General features: G+C 40.9%; 1 protein-coding gene across 2 annotated transcripts; it reads right to left on the bottom strand.

Moving 5' to 3' along the window:
* Positions 1 to 448: 448 nt before the first annotated feature.
* Positions 449 to 9,402, bottom strand: KLF6 (Kruppel like factor 6). 2 transcript variants are annotated; one of them, XM_027686961.1, is made up of 4 exons: positions 8,945 to 9,402; positions 5,562 to 6,135; positions 3,723 to 3,846; positions 449 to 3,300 (listed from the first exon to the last, which is right to left on the bottom strand). In XM_027686961.1, the coding sequence occupies exons 1-4, from the start codon at positions 9,044 to 9,046 to the stop codon at positions 3,249 to 3,251; spliced, it is 852 nt and encodes a 283-aa protein (XP_027542762.1). In that variant the 5' UTR covers positions 9,047 to 9,402; the 3' UTR covers positions 449 to 3,248. The 2 variants fall into 2 exon arrangements, with proteins under 2 accessions (XP_027542762.1, XP_027542761.1); XM_027686960.1 differs by lacking the exon at positions 8,945 to 9,402 and adding an exon at positions 8,312 to 8,434.
* Positions 9,403 to 23,939: the final 14,537 nt, after the last annotated feature.

Genomic DNA, 23,939 nt, shown 5'->3' with positions numbered 1-23,939 from the left:
CCCCATGGACCAGCTCAAAGGCCCACACTCCGCAGTAAAAGCTAAGGACAGGTGCCTCCAGCCCGGCCATCACCTTCATCGCTTTTTCCTTCCTTTTAAATGCCCACTGAACCTCCTTTCCCACACGCAGAACTTGTCCCATGTGCACTCACCTCTCCAGAACAAACAATTTGAGATGAAGGTGCAGTCTTGCAGTAACAATCACATTAACTATTTATTCCGCTGAAACAAACGATGAGTCAAGAACAGCTTCTCAGATATGGAAGAACTTTTAGCTTCTACTGCCAAAATTATTTTCCCAACAGGGCTTGTCTTCCACAAAGTGACCTGACCCAAAGTTGTTTGTACCCGCAACCAGGTGTGACTCAAAGACAAAGCAGCAACATAGTACTTGACATCATCTGATGTGTAGGACTTAGAGAGGAGAAAGATGAAGCCAGACACGTGATGCTGATAAGAATTTCTTTTTATGTTATTCCAATAAAAAATACATTCATACAGAAATATAACAATCTTGCAAAAAACAATTTCAAATAAAATCTTGTAAAACAAAATTTTTACAAAAATCTTACAAAGAGATTCTTTAGATAACAGGGTGCTTCAAAAACAAAAAAAGAAATTTCACTAATAGAAACTTTTTCTTCTTAAATTTCAAGCAAAAATGTTTTATTTTTTTTTATTTTTCAGCTTGATTGAGGCTCAGTTATCACCTGAACAAAATGTACTTGCTTATTAAGAAAATTACAGGCATTTGACATATGGCACACAGCCCCACCCCATCCACACAAGTCTGATGGTATTCACAATTGAGACAAGCCAGTGCAAGTTTTTTGTTTGTTTGTTTGGGGTTGGTTTTTTTGTTTGTTTGTTTTTGCCTTTTTTTTTTTTAATTTCTGGTTTATAAGAAAGCTAAGCCAAGGACAATGCAAACAAGGAGTTAAAAACACAACAAAACCCAATCATAAATAGAAATTAATTTTCTGGAAAATTTTGTTTGTTTGGGGGAAGAAAAAAAAAGTGCATTTTCAGGCAATTTAAACCAAAAATGAAATGAGAACGATTTAAGCCTGTGTGTTCCATAGAACCAGATCACTTGCATATACTTTTTTTAAACCACTTATCTACATACATTTCCAGGAAGATATACCAAAATATTAGCAGAGTAAGCAAGACCAATAATTAATAGAAAAAGAAACAGGTCACATGTTTCATTGCATCGACTGTAGTGAGCTGGTTTAAAAAAAAAACAAAACAAAACTGGTTTTGGACAGACTATTCCTACTCTAGGAAAAAACAGTCTTTATTTTAGCTGAACTATGTAAAATTAGAGCTCAACCACCACAACGACTAGCTCACTCACAGGTCCTCCAGTAAGCTGGAAGGCCAAAACCCGAGTGTACTTCATCTGCACACAGCTAATATTCTTTTAGCATGCCAATATTCGGTTCATATCATTCTTAAATGGCCACAGATACGCTATTCCAGACAACCTAATAACTACAAAACACAGTCAGCAGTCTGAGAAGGACTGAATGCCAACAAAGCCTTTAGCATACCATTAAGCTAAAGGTAAAGCCTCTAAAAATGCTAGATTTTAATTAACTGTATCTTTCATTTCTTTGTCTCCTTAATGACCATATTGCAGGGGGGAGAGGGAATATTTTGATGGGCTGTGGCATTTTCTAGCTATGTGTTCTAATTTTTTTCCTTTTAAAAAAAATATTTATATATTATCTATATATATACACACATACACAGACTGTACACACAAATATACATACACAATTATTTTTCTGCCCACTTTTAAAAAAAAAGTAATATAGTTTCTTTCTGTATGACCAACAGATAGCTAGATATATAGATGTGAAACTTGTGCCTTTTAAGCAAATACATCTTTTAATACTTCTGTATCTTTAATATGTATGAAAACTTGACATATTAAGTACAGTTGGGGTGTGTATATACACAGTTGTTGTGCAAGGTCAATATAAAAAAAGTCTCAAGGTGGCAGAACTGGTCAGGTATTCAATTGGCATATGCATTATACTGTAACACAGTCAAATTGTCTAAGTTAAACAAATACTGTACTGACATGAATGACTTTTCTCTATATTTGTCTTTGTGAAGGAGGACCCTGGAAGTAACCTTTTTTTCCCCTCATATTATACATTTGATACAGTACAATGCCAGGTGAAAAGAGAGCCTTAATAAAGCATGCATCACCCATACCCCTGTATAAGACCCCCTACAAGAGAAGGTCACTTGCATAAGGCACCATTATTAAGGTCAACAGTGCATTAACAGCTAGAAAACCAGAAGTTAGTCCTCAAGGCATAAATAAGAGAAAAATTAGCTGCATGAGAAAAATCAGTTTCTAACCAATAGTGGTTTTATCCACCCAACAGAAAAAATTATTCATGTTCCATACATTATGTAACATTAGACCAATTGTATTTTAGCTGCTCTTAACTGGAATCAAAACTGCAGTCCTGATTAAAGAATGGAAAAGCATATAGTTCCCCAGAACCATGCAATAACCTTTGTATTATAATGAAAAGTTATAGTTGTGTTACATTTGTAAATACACAGCTTATACAATGGATTACAAATGAGCTCTGTAGCAAGTAAAACAAGCTACTTGACACATTGCACGTTTAATAGCTGCACCAGACACCTAAAGCTCCTCTCACACAGGAACAGGGAGGCCCCCCATCTCCATTCTGGCATCCTGACTCTTTTTATCCCCCCCTTTCCCATCTCAGTTTTTCCCTCTAAAAAGGTGCAGACACCCCTCCCCCCACCCCTTGGAAATGATTGGTGGTCGTCCCATCTCACGAGATATTCCTCACATACAAGACATTCAGACTATTTTTTTTCTCTTACAGTTATAAAACAACCACAAGAAAAAAAATGTGCCTCAGCATACAGTCATCAAGAGATCCTCATCGCATACAGTCGCCCAATCATTAACATTCTCAGTGCACATGCTCACGGCAAAGGCTTAGGAGCCACTCAGAAGGTTAGATACCAGTGTATGAGTCCAGGAAACCCCAAACATCACGCACTGCGGTTGCTATGCCGTTTCTTACATGACTTATTAGCCCTCGAAAGACCTGCAAGGAAGTGAGGTCCTGGAGGCAACTGGGTAGGGTGCAAAATGGCATGCTTTGGCTGGAACACGCATCCCTCCGCTCAAGGCTCTTCAACCTTGATGCCTCTTAGCCCGCAGGATTCACCTCTTGACCCATTCAGAGGTGTCTCTTCATGTGAAGGGCCAGGTGGTCAGACCTGGAAAAACACCTGCAAGGCAAGAGTCAGGCTGCGCATTAGCCCAGGGCTGCTGGCATGCACGATGTGATACGCCCGGCTGAGGCACCTCCCCTCGCTCTGCTACCCCAAAACACAGCTGGGGGAGGAGGGATTTGGCATTCCCAGGATACACAGGAATACTCAAGGTGTCTGTGGGCGCTCAGGAGCTCCACAGATGGGTGGAAACGCCAGGGACTTCTCAACACTCAACTGCAAGATCTGGGCTACAACCCCCTTCCCAATGATTAACAAAAGGGATGGTTTTTTCCAGTCTAAATATACAATAATCCCTTAAAAATACCAGGCACTGTTGTTTTCCCAAATAATACCTACACAAGCAAAAAGCAGCCTAGACTAGTTTTCCAATGAGTATTAAAAATACATATTTAAAAGGGTGCATTTCAGTCACATACCTGTCACAGTGACTACATTTAAAAGGCTTGGCACCAGTGTGCTTTCTGAAGTGTCTGGTTAATTCATCACTTCTTGCAAAACGCCACTCACACCCTTCCCATGAACATCTGTAAGGCTTTTCCCCTACAAAGAAAGCAGATTACACGTTAGTCGTGACTTCATTCAAAGAAAGACAGGTGCTATCATTTTCTATGTAAACCTCTTCCACCCTCCAAAGACAGCCAATTTTATTTAACCTATCTGAATGCTTCAGAACATGTAAGCAAAGAAGGCTCACAAAATTCATCCACATGATTCCTACTTAACTATCTTACTGCAACAGCATATCAAATAATCTCAGTCTTATGAAAAATAAACAAAAAAAAAGTGATTAAACAGGCTCACAAGAAACAAAGGAATCCAGCCCTCTACCATTCCTGTTCATCAGTAATGGCAGGCTTACAGGTATCATGCACCTCATAAAGGTGATTAAAGACAGCACAGCTAGGCTCCAAAACGCAATTAGGCTACTGTGTTGCATCAAAGTCCTCTGTCACTCACTCATCTGCATAACACGCAACCTCCTTTCTGCTGAGCCATTTATTCTTGGAAAAGCCTGCACACCACTTTGAACACTGCTATTTCAGCATTCAAGAAATACCACTTCCATTCACAGGAACATTCTCAGCCAGACAGCACCAGAACACCAGTTCTGCAATACTTCTGAGGCTGGCAGCTATTTATGTCTGTTCAACCACCACAGTTCCAATAGAAGTTGTTCTCTCCTCTTGAAATAATTCTGTTTTATCTGACTTCTGCTTGACAATGGGAGCATCTGAGCTAGCTCAGACTTCCCATAAAAGCCTCAAAATGCTGAGCTCATGAGTCAAAATAGAATCTTTTCCTTGAATTCTCTTTCCCAATGTTCGGGGGGGAAAAAAACCAACCAGCCATATAGATGTTTGGACTGGTACACCAAGAACACCATGCCGGTTACTCAAGTTAAGCAATGACTACTGAGCCAAGGCACAGCCCTACACATCTAACTGTTGTCATAAAGAGTTGTCAAATAATAATGCTCAAACAAGCAAATCAGCACGCTACTTCAACCATAAAATATTGATAAAAGCCCTGAAGTGTCTGTCTTCCTCACTTTCCTTCCCAATAACACACAGGATTGTTACTTTCAGTTAATAATAATATAATGCTGTTGCTTAGTATTTTGGGATGAAATTATACAGTAAATCATACATTTTTAAGTCCGACTGGGCAGATATGTTAGAAGGACAACAACACACTGTGGCTTTTCAAGATTTTTTTGCTGATAACGGCACATACATGTGTTTAATGACTTCGTAGTATAGCTATAAGTAATATAATCAAGGCCTTGGGATGTCTGATAAAATAGACATGATGTAGACTGAAGCATAAAAACAAGCTCTTACAGTATTTAGTGATCTGACCAATTTTTGGATATGACATTCCTTTTTAGCAATAAAGTCGCAGCTCACTTTTCCTTTAGAAATAATCATCAACAAAAGTCTAGCACCAATTTAGGCTAGACCTTTGCTTCTGAAGACCACATGCTGGTGCAGCTTCCAAACCATTGCCTACTTAGATGAGTGGCTCTCGTTTGCTATGACAACAGACTAATCTACCACCAGCTGCCCTGGCTGCAGCTGACTTATGAAGAGAATGAGGAAGTGATGTCGTCCATGCTGGTAAGCCTCTACTGCTATTACATCATCTCTCCAAACCTGGGCTCCCACTCAGTGATTGTGTAACGCTGTGACACCACCACCATCAATGGGTATTCCCTGCAGTACTTGCCAGCTCTTAATAAGCATAGGGTTACTAACCTGTATGAGTGCGCTGATGTGCTTTCAGATGTGAACTTTTGGTGTAAACTTTCCTGCAACCGTTAAAATGACACCTGTGAACACGCCTTCTGCCATCTGGCGAGGTGTCACCATTGGAGGGTGTACCTTTTTCTGCAGTCTTTCCAGCGGTACCGGTACGAATTTTCCCCGGTGAATGCAACTCACCCGGCGTACAATTCCATATCTGGGAAGAAGGCTCCTTGCTCAGCTCAGGAGATGAAGGGGGAGTGGAAGTGACAGATGAACTCAAGTTTCCTGAACTGGCTAAAACATCGCTTATAGGGTCAGAGGTAAACTTTGTAGTGGGTGAGAGCTCCTCAGAGCTGTCTGAAGATTCGCTGCTCACGTCAGAATTCAAACTGTTGGTCTCTAAGTTCTGACTAGTAAGATTGTCCTCTTTTGGGACACATGTGTTCTTCAGTTCAGATTCCTCCTTTTTCTCACGTGCCAGAATAATTTTGGTCCAGAGATCCTCTTGGCTATCAAATTTGATTTCAGATGCAGAAACATAACAAGGTTCACTCTGAAGATACCGTTCCAGCTCCAAACATGTCTAGGTGAAAGAGAAGGGAGAAAAAAAGAGAAGAGTCACAAGCCTGCTTAAAAATAAACCCAATTGTATTTTACACTTCAAAAAGCATGCAGGAATGTAGTACGTTCGATTTATGGTTTCTAGGTTCAAAACAAATTAAAGGCTCCTTAAGCCGTAACTAGGTGACTGCTACGATGAAAAGAAATCAGTTTTTGAGACCTGGGCAGGAGTTCAAACGCACAGCTGAAGGTGCAAGTCAGCCTTTGGTTTCCAAAATAGCATTCTAATGACTCAGTCAAATTATCATCACTCTCATCATAAAATCTGTGTTTTCAGTAGGCTGATGTTGAAAAGGACCATAGAGAACCACAACAAATAACCACGCTTTGCTCTTGCACCTTGTCTAATTTCAAATTGTTTGGTATCTCCCTCATACAAGCACAAGGCTGAAAGGACCCAACAGAAAACAATGTGCTCAGACACGCAGTTAAAACCTGAACCCTGTGTCAGAAAACAAAGCCACATTTCAGCATGGCTGCGGAGCTGCCAGCCCATCTTCTGGGGACATCAATGGAGCAGCAGACATCCTCCCATTTCCTGTGCATGAGAACGAAGCACACTCGACTTTCAAAGAATGTCATTTCCAAGCGCACTGGCATGCACGCCACATAACTCAAACTGCTCCCATGCGTGTTCAGAGGAACATGGAGAACTTCAACAACAGAGGAGTGGGGCAAAAAAAAAAAAGTTCCAGAATAGAAATGTCCTGTTCTATAGGATACAAAACGGGAAATTACTCTGAGGTCCTGCTGGGAGTCCCACAATGAACAAGAACTTTATCTACTGGCCAAGAGTGCAACTGTATGAGTCATCTCGCTCTTTCTTTCACGCAATGCCAAAGGAGACTTCCTTTTAAAACCCTGACCATCTGCCAAGAAAGTACTCTGTGCAAATATACATGCAACAGTACATGGACAACTTCACCCCCAACAACATTGCCCTCTACTCCATGAAATGAAACAAAACAAAAATCAAAACCACCCTAAATGGGTGAAACTGCGGTTTGCAATTTCAATTCACCCTGCTGACTTTCTAGCCATTTTCAGAGAGCGGAAAAAAAAAAAAGAGTATGAACTGTTATGGCAACAAGCTGATGTTTTGGGATTATTCTTTCCACTATAGGAAATGATCCACATGGAAGCTTTATACAGAAAATGGACACACCAAGTTTCCATACCAAACTCTACTTATTTTAGGAAGATCATCTTTTCCAAGCCAGGCAGCAAAACCTGGTCCCAAATGCCACACATTCCCCTCACAGCCCCTTCCCATTTGCCCGAGCGGAGCCGCCATGGGAGCAGCCTCCTCTCTCCCCCAGCACTGCTCCAGTAAACTGGGTCACATGCTCTGGCCAGCCTCGGAGTGTGGGCAAAAATTGAAAAAAAAAACCCAAAACCAACCAGAACACCAAACAACCCCCAAACCCAAACCTACTGCTGCACACGGTATTTATGTATATGTCTATAATTAGGGAACTGGGTTTCAGTGCACGTTATAAACAAAAAGGGTTTCGACAGAGACAGCACAATAGTGCATTGATTTTCCGCGAAAACAAGTAAAAAAAGCATTTATTAAGATCTTGTTAAACTTTCATATTCCCGGCTAATTTAAATTCCTCATTAGGTAGATTAGTAATGGGGAGCGGAGTGAAGCTCTCTTCGAGTTTAAATGCCTCTGAAGGCTACTGGGAATGAGGGTTGGCGCTTCGCCAAGAGCCCGAATGCCTGAAGGAAACTACTTAGCTCCATTTCAATCACGTACTATGGAGCTGCCGCTCTGAAAGGGGAGCGGGGGGAGGGAAAAAAAAAAAAGGGATTGCATACAATTAGTAGGCATGTGAAGGTTGTAACACTTTTGCATTTCAACCTTCTGGGAAAGGCTCCTTCGTCCTTCTGCAAAGCCAGCAGGTATCTGATCCGGTCACCGGGCTGAGCAGCCCCGGTCCCCCGAGCCCCGCAGAACTGTCAGCCCCTGCCATCCCGCTGTTTTGGTCAAATTAAGGAGAGAAAAGCAAAAAAAGAAAGAAAAAAAAAGGGCAAGAAAATATGTCCATTAAAGGGAAACAGCCTCCGTTCTCCCCCTTCCCGGCCAGGGCAATTAGCACAAGGGGATCGCTGTCATATGACTGACAACTCACGGGCTCGGCAAAGCTCCCTGCGCTGGGAACAGCCACGCTCTGTACATGTACATACACATGCACACAACAGACGTGTGTGCAGACACTCCTGGAGGGCTTTCTCCTCATCATGGCCAGGAACAAAAAAAATAATATTAATTTGGAAAAAAAAAATCAAAACAAAAGGACACAAACGCCAACAACAACAACAAAAATCACAAGCCCACAGCACCGGGCGCAAAGCAGCCCTTGGCCAAGGCAGGGAGCTCGGATGACAAGACCCAGCTGTGGAGTCTGGACCTGGTACAAGCGCAAAAGTTTTGCCAGGACTCGGTGCGAGCGTAGCGGGGCCGCGGGTGCTGACAGCCCCCGGCAGGGCCGGGCGGTAAACAGGGAGAGACGGGGATGCGCAGCTCCTTCCATCCACCTCGGGACTGTGCCCCCCGAACAGCCGTCTATCCAGAGCCGAAACACCTGCTTCAAAACATCTCTACACATTTGTGCTGAATTCTCCCCAAACTCCTCGCTGACACTTGGGCTTGCCTTTTTTTTTTGTCCTTTTTTTTTTTTTGTCCTTAAATCCGCTCATCCTTTAATACGGCTTAAAAAAAAATCCCCGACAACAACAACAACAACATCGACATCCTCGTTTACCTGTTGCCAATATTCCTCCAGGGACGGCAAGGCTGAGAAGTAACCCGTGTCGTGCACAATCTGGAGTTCCTGGAAGATGCTGCACATTGGGAGAACATCCATGTCTCAAGTTGCAACAACAAAAGTCAGTGCTGGTTACCAAAAATACAGATGCCTCCTTTATGTGCAGGGGTTGCGGGGTGTGTGCGGGGGGGTGTCAATCTCTGCTCTCAGTTTCCAAGCCCCCCCCCCTTCCTCCAGAGACGAAAAAAAAAATTGTATATATATATATATATTAATTCCTTGAGGAGCTCGGGGAGGAAAAAACACCCAAAGTTTCATGCAAAGTTTAATCGCACAGCAGGGCAGGACGTCTCCCGGGGCGGGCGGGCGCGCGGCTTGTTCCCCCCCTCCCGCGGCCGGCGGCGGCGGCGGCGGACCTGGCGCAGGAGCGGCCCCAATATTTGCAAACACGGCGCGGACTCTGCGAGCGAAGCCCCCCGCAAAAAACTTCCCTATTCAAAGCTCGGCCCCGGCCGCGCCGCGGCCCCGCCCCCGCGCCCGCCCCCGCCCCGCGTGATCCCGGCGCACCGCCCGCCCGCCGCCGCCCAATCGCGGCCCGGCGCCCCGCCACCCGCGTGCCGCTGACGTCAGGGCCGCCCAATCGCCGCGCCGCTGCCATCGCGGCTCCTCCTGGCGTGACCGAGCCCGGCCGTGACGGCTCCCGCCATTGGCCCGATTCGAAATTCGAGCCCTCCTGATTGGCCGGCCCGGCCGCGGCTATTTTTAGCAGGGTATATAAAGCCGGGAAGAGGCTGCTTTTCTTTTTTTTCCTCTCTCCGAAGGGGCGGTGTGAGCGCGCGGGGGAGGGGAGCGGGCACAGCGCGGCGCTGCCGACGGCGGCCGCGGGGGGCGCTGAGGGGCCGGAACGGGGCCGGCCGGGGCTGAGCGGGGTGTGAGGGCTGGCCCGGTGTAACTGTGACTCCCCTGGGTCCGAGTGGGGTGTGAGGGCTGGCCCGGGGTAACTGTGACCCTTCTGGGTCTGAGCGGAGTGTGAGGGCTGACCCGGGGCAATTGTGACACACGACACCCCACTCCTCCCCCCCAGACATGAGCCGGGGTATCTGGACTGACCCGGGGCAACCGTGATCGTTCTGAGTCTGTACCGGGGTGTGAAGGCTGACCCACGGGAACGTGGGCATGAGCGGGGTGTCTGAGCTGACCGAGGATGCAAGACAAGGTCCACGTACTCCGCAGGCCCCATGTGTTGTGCTTTCCCTGGGAGCAGAAGGGCTCAGATGTTTCTGTCCTTCCTTTGTCCCCCCACCACGGCACAGCTGAGGGAGGCACCTGTTGACGCCTCGGAAGTGGAGCTGGGTCTTAAAGCAGACCTGGACGATGATCCTGGGGCTCTGCACGGAGATCTTCCCCCTCTCTGGGATGGGCACCATGGCAAGTGCTCCTGGCCAGCACCGTCCAACACGCCTTCTCCAGGAATAGTTTGCACTGTGGTGCCCAATTCCACCACTATCCAGAGATAGTTATTTGTGTGTTGGTGATGGAACACCAGCTTTTTTAAGACTGGACTTGTCAATGATATGAATGTCTTAATATAATTTAAGAAAATGCGGTTGTTAGCTTTCCAAAGGAGTGTCCAGCACATGGAACAAACACTCCTAATATGTTTCTTTTATGAAAGGACTTCTAATTTTCCACTGCTGTTTCTATCGTAATCTCAATGCTGTTATTTCCATTTTCCCACTTTTCTCTGTATCTGTTGCTGGTTGCCTGCAGATGGTAACTGAAGTGTTTAATGCGTGTTTCTTCTGCCTACTGTCCTCTGTGAGCTGGTGATTACAAGTGTGAAAATGTCGGTCTAACTTTCCATCCCCTGGCCCCTCATGAACTATTAATATGGTGATTCCATAAACAAACAACTGGTGTCCGTGGTTGGTTTTCCTGTGTCTATGAAAAAAAAACAAACCTAAGGTCAATTAGAGCATTATTTTATGTTTAGAGAAACAAGCCAATGCTGAAAACACAAAACATCTAAATCTGGATAATTATGCACACTTGATTGAATCAGTAATTCTTTACTGGGTTTCACGTGGCCAAACATGTAAATATATATCCAAAATTGCCTTGCAGGCAACCGATAGTGCAGGTACTTTTGTGTGTCTACTTTTGGCCAAAACTAGATCCTCCAAGGAAAAGTGCAGAAGGAAAAAAATAAAATCCCTCTTAAGCAGATGAATTGCACACCTGACTTGAGCCTACTTTTAGTTCTGTGGAATAAAATATTTATTGGCCTGAAATACGGTGTATGCTCCAGTCAAATATAACCTGGTAACATAACTCTGGGAATCATTAGTGTTTGTTTAACTGACCCACTCCCTCTTTGGAGAAGATTTTATTTTCAAACATAGTGACAGTAAATGCAACTATCTGGTCTTTCTATTTTACACTTGCCCCCTTTTTAGCTGTGTGTCATGTCAGAGAGATCTGGGCTTATCAGAGGCTGGATGGGGTTGGCTCTGCCGATGTGGAGTTTGAGGCATAAGAATCTCACTTTGTATGGACATCTTCATGTGAGCAGTATCTCACAGTGAAGAACAACTGGTCCTAGTAGATGTAAATTGATGGAGATGCAAAGATCCTTTAATAAAATGCCTCTTTAGTTAATAGGTGAGGTTTTCTGCGCTGCTGCCAGGCTGTGATTGGTTGAGTGGGATGAAAGTTATTGCTGTTGGAAAAAAACCGAACCACATCAAAGAAAACCAGGGCACAGATGTGACTGTAGTGCAGTAAAAACTGTTTAAGTTATATTTTGATTAAATCTTGGCTTTGATTAGACAATTATCAATTGGCAAAAGAAAAATAACATAAGTGTCACTGGATGAGTTAGTTCTAGATTATGACTGTACTAACAAATTTTAATTTCAAGTAGCAAAAAGCATCAATAGAACTAAAGGTCAAACCCAGATAAGAAAGAATGTATAATAACACAGAGTAAAGAAAACAGGCATAGTGTTTTTACCCAGTATATATTTAATCAGGAATTAAAATGAAATGGTGAGCCAATAACATGCTGTGGTTTAGGAGACTGTTCCATGGAACACAAGCTGAAGGAAACTACTGGCACTAATAGCAGCCATGTGGAATGAAGGGATGTCATGTAAGTTGAAGGGAATTATTGTAGTCTATGGAGGATAATAAACGTTAGGACAAATTTTAATAGGCCCCAAAATGAAAGAAAATGAAAGAATGAACTAGTGAAGATACTTGAAGATATAATTTAGTCCCTAATGACTTTCTTCAAGTTATACAAAGCAGTTAATCTTCAAATATCCATTTTATACCACTGGGATTTTTTCAATCATGGCCCAGGATGGAATTTACCTTGAAAGCCTTAAATGAAAGCATGTTCTAACTTTAAAAAAATCCAAACCAAAATCAGTTGGTCCCTTAGGACTACACAAGTTTATTTAGATGTGCCAACCAAAGACAAGGGCCTCTTCATTTAGGAAGTGATTTAGAGCTGAGGCCTCTTCGTTTATGGAAGTGAAGGATACCAAAGCTTGTATACTGAACGGGCAGTGCTAGTGTGTTAAGAAGGAATACAGCTATCAAGTTCCTTGGATAATTTTCTTGTCATTGCCATACAGTATTTTCCTGGTATATGCCCTTAATTACTTAGAGGTAGTCCCAGATTTACTTCCAAATCTCTAAATGTTCTTTGTGTTTTTAACTCTGCATGATCAAGGTCATTTATAAAAGTAGCAAAAATTAGTATAAATTTATATAGAATTTCTCAAAATGTTGGTGCTCTGACTGTGAAGTTGCACAACAGCTTTTAAGTATGATTCTCCACAATTTAGGATAATCAGCCAATTTACCCCTTTAAGGCCACTGATTTACAAATATGTGCAGAGTAAAAAGCCCTGTGTGCTTTATTTTCTTTTCTTTTTGCTTCATTAATTTTAGTAAGGTTCTGTCTGAAAAGCTATATTGGCACATTAAATGCCCCACCACTTCTCTGTAGTAACCACTTTTGTCAGGGATGGTAGACTCTTCCCGGAAAATCTGTTCTCCGATGTAGCAGGTGACAGACGGTGTTTTCCAGGTGGGCTGAGCTCCACATGAGGCAGGGGGAGCACCTGTTCTGTTCTTAGAATATTCATGCATTTTTAGAGGACACATTAACTTGCTCTGCACTGTATTCAGTGCTGAGAGTAAGAAGAGGAGAAAATCTCCTGAAAATGGTTCACGTACAGCCAAATGCGGGGAGGTTAGATGAAATAGGCAGGAATCGATAGCTTGTGGTTTGATTAGGATAAATAGACTTTATTTGGGGAAAAAGAGAGAGAGAGTGTGTCAAGTGCATGAAAGCATTGTCAGATAGCAGAGAACACTACTTGAAATGATCTGCTTCCGAGGTGGTAAGTTGCTACATCGAAAACTAGCATGCAATGTGATTCTACCACAGATAAAGTAAATGCTCTTTGAGGATATATAAATAGAACCATAATGAGTAGGCAAGCAAGTGGGGTAATTCCTGATCTCTCTCTCTTGCAGAATTAGAGACTTACATTTCAGACCATAAACTAGCCTAAGACTGAGGGAAAGGTAAATGAATTAGAAAAGACGTAATGACAAAAATAAAGTAAGAAAGAATTTAGGTAAATGAGACCTGAATTTGTTCAGCAGACATAGAAAACAGTTAGGAGAGGTGATGTGTTTCCCTACAAATACTGGTAAAAAATTAACCAGAATGGACAGGAAAAAATGGTTGTCATTAGCTAATGTGAACAGAACATGAATCAATGACCCACAGCTAAGAGGGGTGGTGTATTCTGGTTTTTTTAATCATTCTGGTTTGGTTTTTTTTCCTCTTCAGATGAAACCCACAGCTATGTAGCTTCCACCGTTCACCTGTTACAGAGCCTTGGAGTTCATGCTTTTTAGCTCCTATTTTCACTTTGATTCTCCTAGATGTGCCTAAACAGTTGATAAGAAGATAGTGCTCTGGGAACTGATCTGTGGTCCCCATCAGCACCAAGAAACAGCATTAGAACAAAAGGTATCAACAGAAAATCCATTTTCAGGCAGACTCACTGTAGAATGTCTTCCTTAAGTCTCCGTACCCTCACCTTGAAAGATATCACATTTTCCATAACTGGTGTTGGAAAGGTGATTCTGTTTCTTGATGCTGTAATTACGAGTGACGATCCTGTAATGGCCTAGTTGCAACCAGGTTATTATATCTGTTTCATCATGTACCAGTGCTGTCTTTATGCTTTAATAGGTCTTTTTCCTCCCTGATGCTTAGCTGCTGGACATATTTGTGAACAAAACATATATTTACATTCAGCTCTTTTTTATGTGACTCTATTGGGGCAAAATTAGACTTTATTTCCACAAGAGGGTCAGTTGAACAGTCTACCTAATAGTACACAAGAGTACTAGTAGTAGTTATAAGTCCTATATGAATACGAATTTCATGGGTTCTAGTACAGCAAATATCAAGTATGTTTTTTTTAAGTATTTAAAAGCACTCGTCCTGTACAAGGTAAATAAAAATTGAACTTCAAAAAGTTAACAGTTTTCATTTTTGTGATATCTGAATTTTTGGATGACTATTTGTAGCAGTGCATAAAATCATCTGAGGTAGACTTCCAAACCTTTCTTTGTAAATATGAGTAATACACAAAATAAGAAGCACGCTTTCTTTGCAAAGCATATTTAGGAAAGATGAGGTTTTTGGTACTTCTCCTCATAAGAAGTAGCAAATCTGAGCAACTGGGACTTATCTAATGCCAAGTTACTTAGCTGCTTTTAGGAAATTTACTGACTGCTTCATCAGGTGGAAGAGCAGAATTTGCTATGATTAATGATTAAAAAAAAGCAGCTTGAGCTAAGAAAAAAATAAAACACCACCTATGTCACTGGGCATTTTTTCATTTTCATGACTGTTTCTTAGTTTTTGCCATTGCTAATCAATGAATGTTATTTAGCAGTGCATTAAGCTGGGAAACTTAATTCAGACCAGTTTTGGAAGCTGTGAGAAAAAGAACCCAATAAGAACCAGTCATTTTGTGAAGCGAGAGACTGGAGGACTAATGATTGTTAAAAATAGCTGGGCTGTCTCACTAGCTACTTGTGAGGCTTAGTAAAAGTACATAGAATTAGATTGTAGCTGCAAACTTTCATAGGAGAATGCAAGGAAGTATTTCTAAGCAGTGATGCCAATTAGACACAGGGCTGGCTGGCTGCGGTGGTTGCGAAACTGCCTTTTCTGGGAATTAGTCATGGCAAGACTAGACAAGGAGTTGTGTGGAAGCCTCAGCCAAGAAAGGCAGAACTTTGCTGGGAATGAACTACATGGCCTAGGATATCTTTTCCAACTTGTAACATCTCTGGTCTGACTTTACACGAAGTCCATTGTTTGGGTTGTGAGATTTGTAAAGGGTTTTAAGGGTTTCTCTCTTATGTCTCAGTACCCCTTTCTGTGGTGAATGCAAGGGAAAAAAATGCCTATTGCTGCAACAATAGGGAGCTTTTCTATTAACAGGGCATGGGATGAACCTTTTGCCCCTGGCAGCTTGACTTGCCATGGCACAGGAGAGTAATCTCATTGTGTCTCTTGTTATGAGAAGTGGGAGTCAATGCTGATTCCCTGCCCTACCCCCACACCCCCCCTTTAACATGAAATGCAAAATTAGATATGTTTGGTATACACATGGGCATACATACGTATTTGAGAACAAAATGAACTGTGGCCTTCTTTGGGACACAAGGAAATAAACATAGTCATTAAAGAGTCAGCACCGTTACCACATAGTGAACCTTTACTCACTGTTCCCACCTATTGTTATTTGAAATACCCCATTTCCTGTTTTCGGCAGCTGTTGCCAATGGTCAGGATTCAGATCTCATTCACATCAGCGTAACTCTGGTAGCTTCAGAAGATCAGCAGGGAAAAGGAAGTGGAAAGCAAGTGACTGTGATGAAGTAACCCTGAGTTTCCACTGAAGTGCTCAGGGTTTAGTCCCAGCCAGTGCCAGAGCTCAGCCTGGCACACAGGAATCCAGGGAAGTTGCTGTCTGCTCTGTAAGCCCCCAGACAGATTCCATCCATATACTCACATTGTTGGCATTATTGCTATTGTGCACTAGGATGATAGCAATAATAAAATACTCTCAAAATTTACTCTGTACGTATCTGAGACGAATGAATGTATAAAACATACATATATAAAATATATATAAAACATATACACACATAATAGCTAGTTACGTGCTCATTCATGAAGGCTTCTTGGATCCTCATTATTAAACTATGAAGTTGTAAGAAATATATAAAAAACTGTGTAAAGAGTATTTTTTCCTGAGTTTTTATGTTCCAGCCTGGTAAGAAAAAAAGAAACAAAATCAAAAACATCAACAAAAAACCCCCACTCCACCAACAAAAGAACCTACCCTTTGTTCAAAGTTAGGAGAAAGGATTTTCTATCCAAATGCTATAATGAGGAAACATAGAGGTAGGGGGATGATCAGACTCACAAAGATACCTCTCAACTCTCAGTCATCTTTCTCTGCAGGAAAATTTATTGGAAATGTAAATGCCAATAAAGTATTGTGAATTCTTGGCTAGTATTATCTCTGGGCCTCAGTTCCCTAACTATACAGAAAGGATACTACTTCCTTCCTTCACTCTATGCCAAATGTAAGCTCTGGCCCAAAATCACAAAAAGAGATTATGGCAGAGCCAAGAAATGAACTCAGATCTTCTGAGTCCTAATCCACGCTCTTATCATCAGCTCATCTTTCATTTGCCTTTGAATAACAACCGAAGTGTTAACCCTATTCCTATACATTTACAACCTGGTGCAGTTCTTATCTGTGGTGGTCATTTAATTTCCTGCTGGCAATTTCACAGCCTTTTAAAGCTCCTGAATATTTTTTTTTCTTTCCCAAGAGATAGACAGCTTCCTTGAAGATTTCTCCAAATAGGCAAAACTTGCCTATTTTCTTTAGTGGTGTATGATTTGTGATCTTTAGCCGGTGCAGGAATCATCTATTATAATTTTTTAATAACATATTGATGTTCTCTGTCTTCCTTACCTGCTATTTGTATATAATCATTCTCTCTCAAAAATATGTAGACTTTTTTTTAGAGGATGACCTAGAAGTTTTTTGTAAAAAAAAATTTGCTTTAAATGAGCACTTTGGTATTTAAATGCTCCAGGCAATTGGCTATTTTCAAGGGACAAACAATTAAGTTAATATGCATGCACATAAGCCAAAATCTTTCAGTTGTTTCCATTCTCTTGCAGTTTATGAAATTTATTTGACTGGGGATTTTTAAAAATCTCATTTGGCATTCATTTGGAAATCATATATTTCAGAGGCATGGTAGAAATCAAAAGTTGTGTTATTTGAAACAAATACATTGTCTTGTTTTAACTGGAGAGAGAAAATTTTTAACCAGCTGATCTTTTTGGTGTCATCTGATTTAATAGGCAATCACACTTTTTTTTTATGGAATCCTGATGGCCCTTTGACATAATTGTGTGTACGTGTTGTAAATTTGAATGTAAATGTTCTAATTTTAGTAGAAGTAAGAAGTGCTTTCTCATTCTTTTTCAATGTTGTCATTATGAATGTACACAAGGCTTTTTTTTATCTTCAGAACAGCAAAATCTATAAGAGTTTTTCTGATTTTTTCAGTCTTGTCCACCTGAAACTTAATCCATCTAAATGAATATGGAAATAATTCGATCCAAAACATTAAACAGGTGAAAACAATTAGCTGTGCATCCTGGACATGTGTGTTGCTAAAAATTTATACAGTGATAACCCAAACTATGCAATAGTTGAGCAAATTGATATAAGATGCCTAGAGAAGCAGTCGTACTAAGAAAAAACATGAGATTTATACTTTTATAGTTATTATTCTCCATGGCTTATATTGTGATAACACCTAAATACACCAATGCTGAATCCCACTGTGCTATGTGTGGCAAGAACACACACTAAATGACAGTCCCCATCCCAAAAAGATTAGTTAAACATGATTTTAATTAGGGTTGATTGGTCCCTTTACAGAGTATATTTCTGCCACTAACTGTGTCAAGATAGAACATGTTAATTATGACTGCATTTTTCCCAGTTTTATCAATAGTTGATGTCAGGGATGTCTTTAGGGGTCAGGATGTAACATGGCAGTTTCCCAGCTACAAGAGGGGTCCAAATGGGCTAAGTCACGTAGCAGTGGGAATGGAAAGGAGGAGTAGGAAGGTGCTGCTGCTGAATGGCCTCAGGATCATGGCCCTGCCACTGGCTGAAAGTCGGGGATGCTCTTTGTCTCTGCTTTGGAAAACTTGGCTTTTGATACGAACTGTTAGACTCATGAGTTGACTTGGAGACCTTGTGGTGCTAGCCCAGCTGTAAATACACCCCCACAGGCAATCTCTTGCCTAACCAGCCTGTTTTCGAAAAAAGATAAGACATACAAAGCAGGGTGAAAGGGAGCTGCAGTACTCCTAATTTGCAGACTAGGAGATCTGAAACATCAAAAGTTTGTCTACGCAGGGAAATTTACATTACTGTGAGATTCTCAGTGGAAACATTTCCTGCTCACTGACAAGCAGTATCTGTGTCCAGATGAACAGATGGCTTTTGCTTCACTGTGATTCATGATTGTTACATGGTGGGAAAGTCCTCTGAAGTAAGAGCTTTGGGGATTTCTATCCTTTGCTCCTTTGTGCTGTTGCTGGGCCCAAAGCATTGCGGAATTGCTCTCTAGCTTTTGGCTGATGTTCATAGTATTATTTTTTTAGTGATATAGGCAGCAACTGTTGAAAAGGCCATGTTTCTTTTGGGGAGGTTGTCTCATAATTTGAAAGGGGATATGCCTCAACATGATCACAGGGGAGAAGTCATAGAAGGAAAAAGAATAACTAGTCAGAGTGTCATGGAAAGCAGTGAGGGAAGTGAAGAACAAAAATGTTGGGCATTATGAGGTGCCTCCTTGTTCAAAGGAGAGTAAAAACTTCTTATCTGAGCATTTAAAGACACAAGCACACAATGGTGCATGTGTACAGATAATTAAAACACCACCAATTCCCTGCCTCCAGGAACTGTAACTCAGCACGTTGTGTCTCTGCACATTTGTAAAGTATCTGACAGCGCTATAGATGCTGCTTCACAAATTAAAATGACACAAAAATAAAATTTTTTAAAAATGCAATTAAATGTAAATAAGGTCTCCTGGAGGTTTTTCTGAAATAGAAACACTGCTTGCTCAAGTAAAATTCCTTTTAATCCAGTAGCTTTCAATCTTCCCAAATCCCTCTGGGCTGAAAAGATGAGCCTTGTGGCATGCTTGGAAGGTTAATGAATGTAGACTCTGGATACAGTTTCAGGAAAGACTTCTTATTGAAAATGTGTTATGGAAAGTGTTTTAAAAAAAGCTCTAGTATGAGCACTTCTGTGACTTAAAACAATAGTTCTGCACGAAGAGTAAAACCTATTTTTTATTAGCCACTGCCTACGCCATTGGAATACAGTACTATGAATATCAACCGCAGGTAAATAGCTGCTGCGAACTCTAAACCTAGGTGTAACAAGCTGGCTTCATGCAGTCCTGCTTTGTCAGAGAGCAGCATTCAGGAGATCTGAATAATCATTGGTGTTGCTCCAGATAGAGGTCCCAGCACCAGGAGCTTAATCTGCACATTGCCAAAGGGCAGGACACCTGCCACAACCTCTTCAGCCGGAATAAGTGGTTGTGCTTGTCTGGCCAAGGAAAGAGGCCTTTGCCAGGACTGTTATTTAACCCTCAAGGTGCATCCCAGGGTCTAACAGTGCCTCAAAATGCAAACCTCCCATCTTGAACTGTCACCCAAAACAGTCCTGTACAATCCTTTCAGTTGCTTCCTACAGCATTTCAGTGTTGCTTTAGGTTTTTTTCAATCTTGAGACACATCCATGTATCCATCATCCGTGCTTCAGTCTTGAAATGGCATGTGAAACATTCATTTTCATACCAGGAGGCTGAAGTAGGACAGAGTTAGATAAATACACAATATGTGTAATTCTTTTATCCATTGTAATCTCAGTGGATGTACTTTTATTTCAGTACAATTGCAATAGTATAGATGACATATAAAATCTCTAGAGCAACAATCACTTTGTGAAATGACTTTTCTCGTGAAAATTCGATATGATGGCAACTCTCAGCATGATATTTAATTATTTGTAAAATTCCCTTTTCCCCTAGCCCCTCAAAAATTCTGCATGTGCCTAACTGCATCTGACACACAGCGCTAAAAAATTTATTTTTAATTTTAAGACCTTTTTCCTGGAGGCAAGTGAATAGGTGAAAATCTGAGTTCTAACAGAAAAATAAATAGACTGTCACTGGCTTTTTACATTTGAGGAAATCCTGAGGTGGCAACAAAGGTGCCTTTCAAGTATTCAAAAACTGGAAACCTGAAATTGACAGCATTGACACACGTGTGATATAAGCAAATATGGACTCTTGGAAAAGAATAATGAATTTCAAGAAGCCTGACAATAATATTTAGGATTTATTTAATGTATCTGTTGGATGTTGTTTTTAATATTACAGATCATTTGGAATTTTTTCACATTTTAGTATGATCTCAATCAGATTAAAAATACAGAATTATGATCCTTCTGCTGGCTTCCAAAGAGACTCCTCTAGTGTCTAATTTAGATTTCATTAGGCTAATGTATATCATTAATTAGACATTTAACTGATAATAGAATAGATTTTTTTCTTATCAAGAAAAAATCGATAGATTTTCTCAAGGGAACTCTGACAGATCTAATTTTCCTGGACTTCATGAAAATATTTGAATTGATATTACATGTAGAATTATTATTAATATTTCCATTCCAGATTTTGGCAGAAGAAGTAGGAATGTAGTAATGAGATATACTGATGGCACAAAGCTGGAAGACGTTGTCAATACAGAGATGGATTGTACTGTAACACCACAGAAAAAGAAATGGACTTGAGGGCTGGGGTAATACCAACTGAAAGGAAAAAATAGTATGAAATTCAGGGTCATGCACTTATGTACCAAACCCAAGGATTTATTTTTGCACTGCAGGAGATCATCAGTTGGGCTTGACAGAAGAACGAATAGGCCATTTAATCACTGATCATGAGATCGCCTGATCATGAGATCATGAGATATTTCAGCCAGTGGCAGGAAGGTAAATGAAGTTGTGGGGTGGAAAAGGCATTTCCAGAGATAGATGCTAATGTGCAAAGTCCTAAGTTGCATCATGTCTGGAATACCGTATCTAACTGTGGTCTTCCGTGTTTAGGAAATGCACTGCATGTGGCAAGTAGCAGAGAAGGGTGACATGTGGCCTAGAGAATTTTTGTTTAAGAGAGAGAAAATAAAAAGTTATGCTCATTTAACCAATGAGAAATTTTATACTCAGAATGAAGAGGAAAAAATAACGGAGAGGAAGAGTGTTAATAAGCATGACAGGCAAAAGAAGAGTTGTATAGAAAGTGGTTATGGAAAGATCTAGACTGACAACTGGAATGTTCCATAAACCGGGATGTTCTATTTATTTTATTTAGACTGGGAATAATGATGTATGCAAACTTTATAGTACGAGTGGTGAAACAAAAATCCCATTAATTGGGAGCAAGAGAAGAAGGTTGGATCAAGCCAGTGGTATATCAGTTTTAGTATTCTCTCTTTAGCCATAATAAAATTTATGCAGAAATGCCAGACGTTCAACTTCAGAATTTGAATGAAGGATTAGATTTGAATTCTGCCTTTAAAATACAAGGACAAAAGGCTAGTGGCAATAATTTTGGAGAGAGAGAGTTTGTGAGGCTATCCACTTTCTGCAGTCTGTTCCCTTTGTATTCCCTTAGCATTCAGAAGTAATGATGTTAGATTGGGCTAATGATGTTGTTGCTATCTGTATGCCTTAAAAAAAAAAGATATTTGTAGATCTGATGAATGAATTTGTCTAATTTCTATTTGTTTATTTAGTTTTAGTTTGTTGGTGGTTGTCTGTTTTAGTGTTCAGTCTCTATACCTGGGAATGCCCCTTCCAGTGATCTCATATGTTGCAGCTCTGAGCAAAAAAACTTCTACCCTCACTGGACTCCTGTGATTGCTTGTGCTCCTCTTTACATAATGAAAATCCTCTGCTATGTAACTCTTTTAACACTAAGATATGTTTAGCTTCTTAGGAGCAAAATATTATGTTTCTGTAGCATAGAAACTAGTATTCTGATGGCATCACATGTTCTTAGTCATCAAGCAATATTTGAAACAAATATGCATGTATTCACTTTTTGAGATACATAGCAGACATATTTTAGCCCTTAAATAGGTTTTTTGCCTTTTGAAATGACCACTCAAGTTGTTAGCTCAGTTCTCACTTTCAAGCTCTATCAAAAAGCAAGGACTGATGCTGATTGCCCAGCAGCTGCACATTACACAACACAGGAAAGAAGGGAAGTTTAATGTAATTTACAGTGCTGTTGTTTAAAAGACAGTCAAGATTGTCCTTGCATGAGTTTCAGATAGTGAAGCTGGAGGCAGATCTGAGCTGGCACTTACTCACCAACACACCTTAGTCTTTCAGACTCCCTCATGGGAGTGGATATTCCATTGTCTGGCATCTGCTCTTCAATAAGGCTGCCGGTGTCGTCACGGTGACTGTTCTGTATCACTGGCATTTTGCCTGTATCTGCCACGTGTCCTTGGATGTCATATTTCCCGTACAACTTTGCTCTTAGAGCTATGACTCCTATCCTTATTGTTTGTGAGATTCAGATAGTCACGAAGAACTCAGGAAATGTCTCTCCGGGAACCCCCAAATATTTGTTAAAGGCCTGGTCTTCTTTTTTTTTTTTTTTTCCCAAATACCTTTTTTCATTCATATTTTTTTTACTTAGTTTTTCCAAATAATATTTGCTTCCCTCTTTGGTCTAAAATATATCACATTTCTCAATTCAAAACTGCAAATACTTTCATAGATAGGCAGAAGGGTTGTCTGTTTTCACTTCTGTTAGTAAAGTATCTTCTGTTGCAATAGTTTTAACAAGAAGTGTATTGAATTTATTGAACTGATTCACAAAGTGCATTTATGACCATTACAGTGCCTGCTTTGCAGGCTCTCACTCTTCAGAGATGGAAACACATTATTATTGTTAAGAACTGTGTACAATGATTGCTCTTTCCCCATTTTGTGGCGAACAGGAAATATGTTTAAACTGCAGAATGAGAAACAGACAACTCAGAAGAGGAATTGGAGCAGAAAAGTCTGTTGCATAAATGATATGATATTATAGAATTGAGTAAATGTTAATAATCTGTAGTGATGAGTTTAGAATTCATGCAAAAACTGCAAGCATGTGATTTTTATTTTTTTTTTGAAGACAAGAATTAATAGTTGAAATCCTATTTGTACTGGCAAGAGATCCATGTTTGCAGTTGACATCCAGAGGTTCTAGTAGGTGGTGGACTTGTGGTTCATTGATTAGACAATATTGAACAGAATTCTAACCTTTTCCAGGCATGCACAACCTCAGATCACAATCACTTTCAGAACTGAGGCAAGGGATGATTCGATGTCTTTTAAAGTCAGTTCAGTATCTTCAACTTTAGTCAGTGAGTCTCGTGAACTCTGCATGTAAGCTAGGAAGGGTGAAGAACGTTTCTGAGCTTTCAGATTCAACAGTGCAACATAGCTGCATCCCAACTATCTATTAGCATCCCTTGTATCCTATTTTAGACTCTGTTTTTGCTAGCACACATTGCTGGGTCATGTTGAGATTCTCATCCAACAACACCCCCAAGTCTTTCTCCTCAGGGCTGCTCTCAATCCATTCGTCCTTCAGCCTGTATTTGCACTTGGAATTGCCCAGACCCAGGCGCAGAACCTTACGCTGGGCCTTGTTGAACTTCATGAGGTTCCCATGGGCCCACCTCTCCAGCCTGTCCAGT

The sequence above is a fragment of the Neopelma chrysocephalum genome, unplaced genomic scaffold, assembly GCF_003984885.1.
Source record: "Neopelma chrysocephalum unplaced genomic scaffold, ASM398488v2 Primary Assembly neopelma1_72, whole genome shotgun sequence".
Taxonomy (NCBI): domain Eukaryota; kingdom Metazoa; phylum Chordata; class Aves; order Passeriformes; family Pipridae; genus Neopelma; species Neopelma chrysocephalum.
Note: the sequence above shows the minus strand (reverse complement) of the source record. Positions and strands in the feature narration are given on the sequence as shown.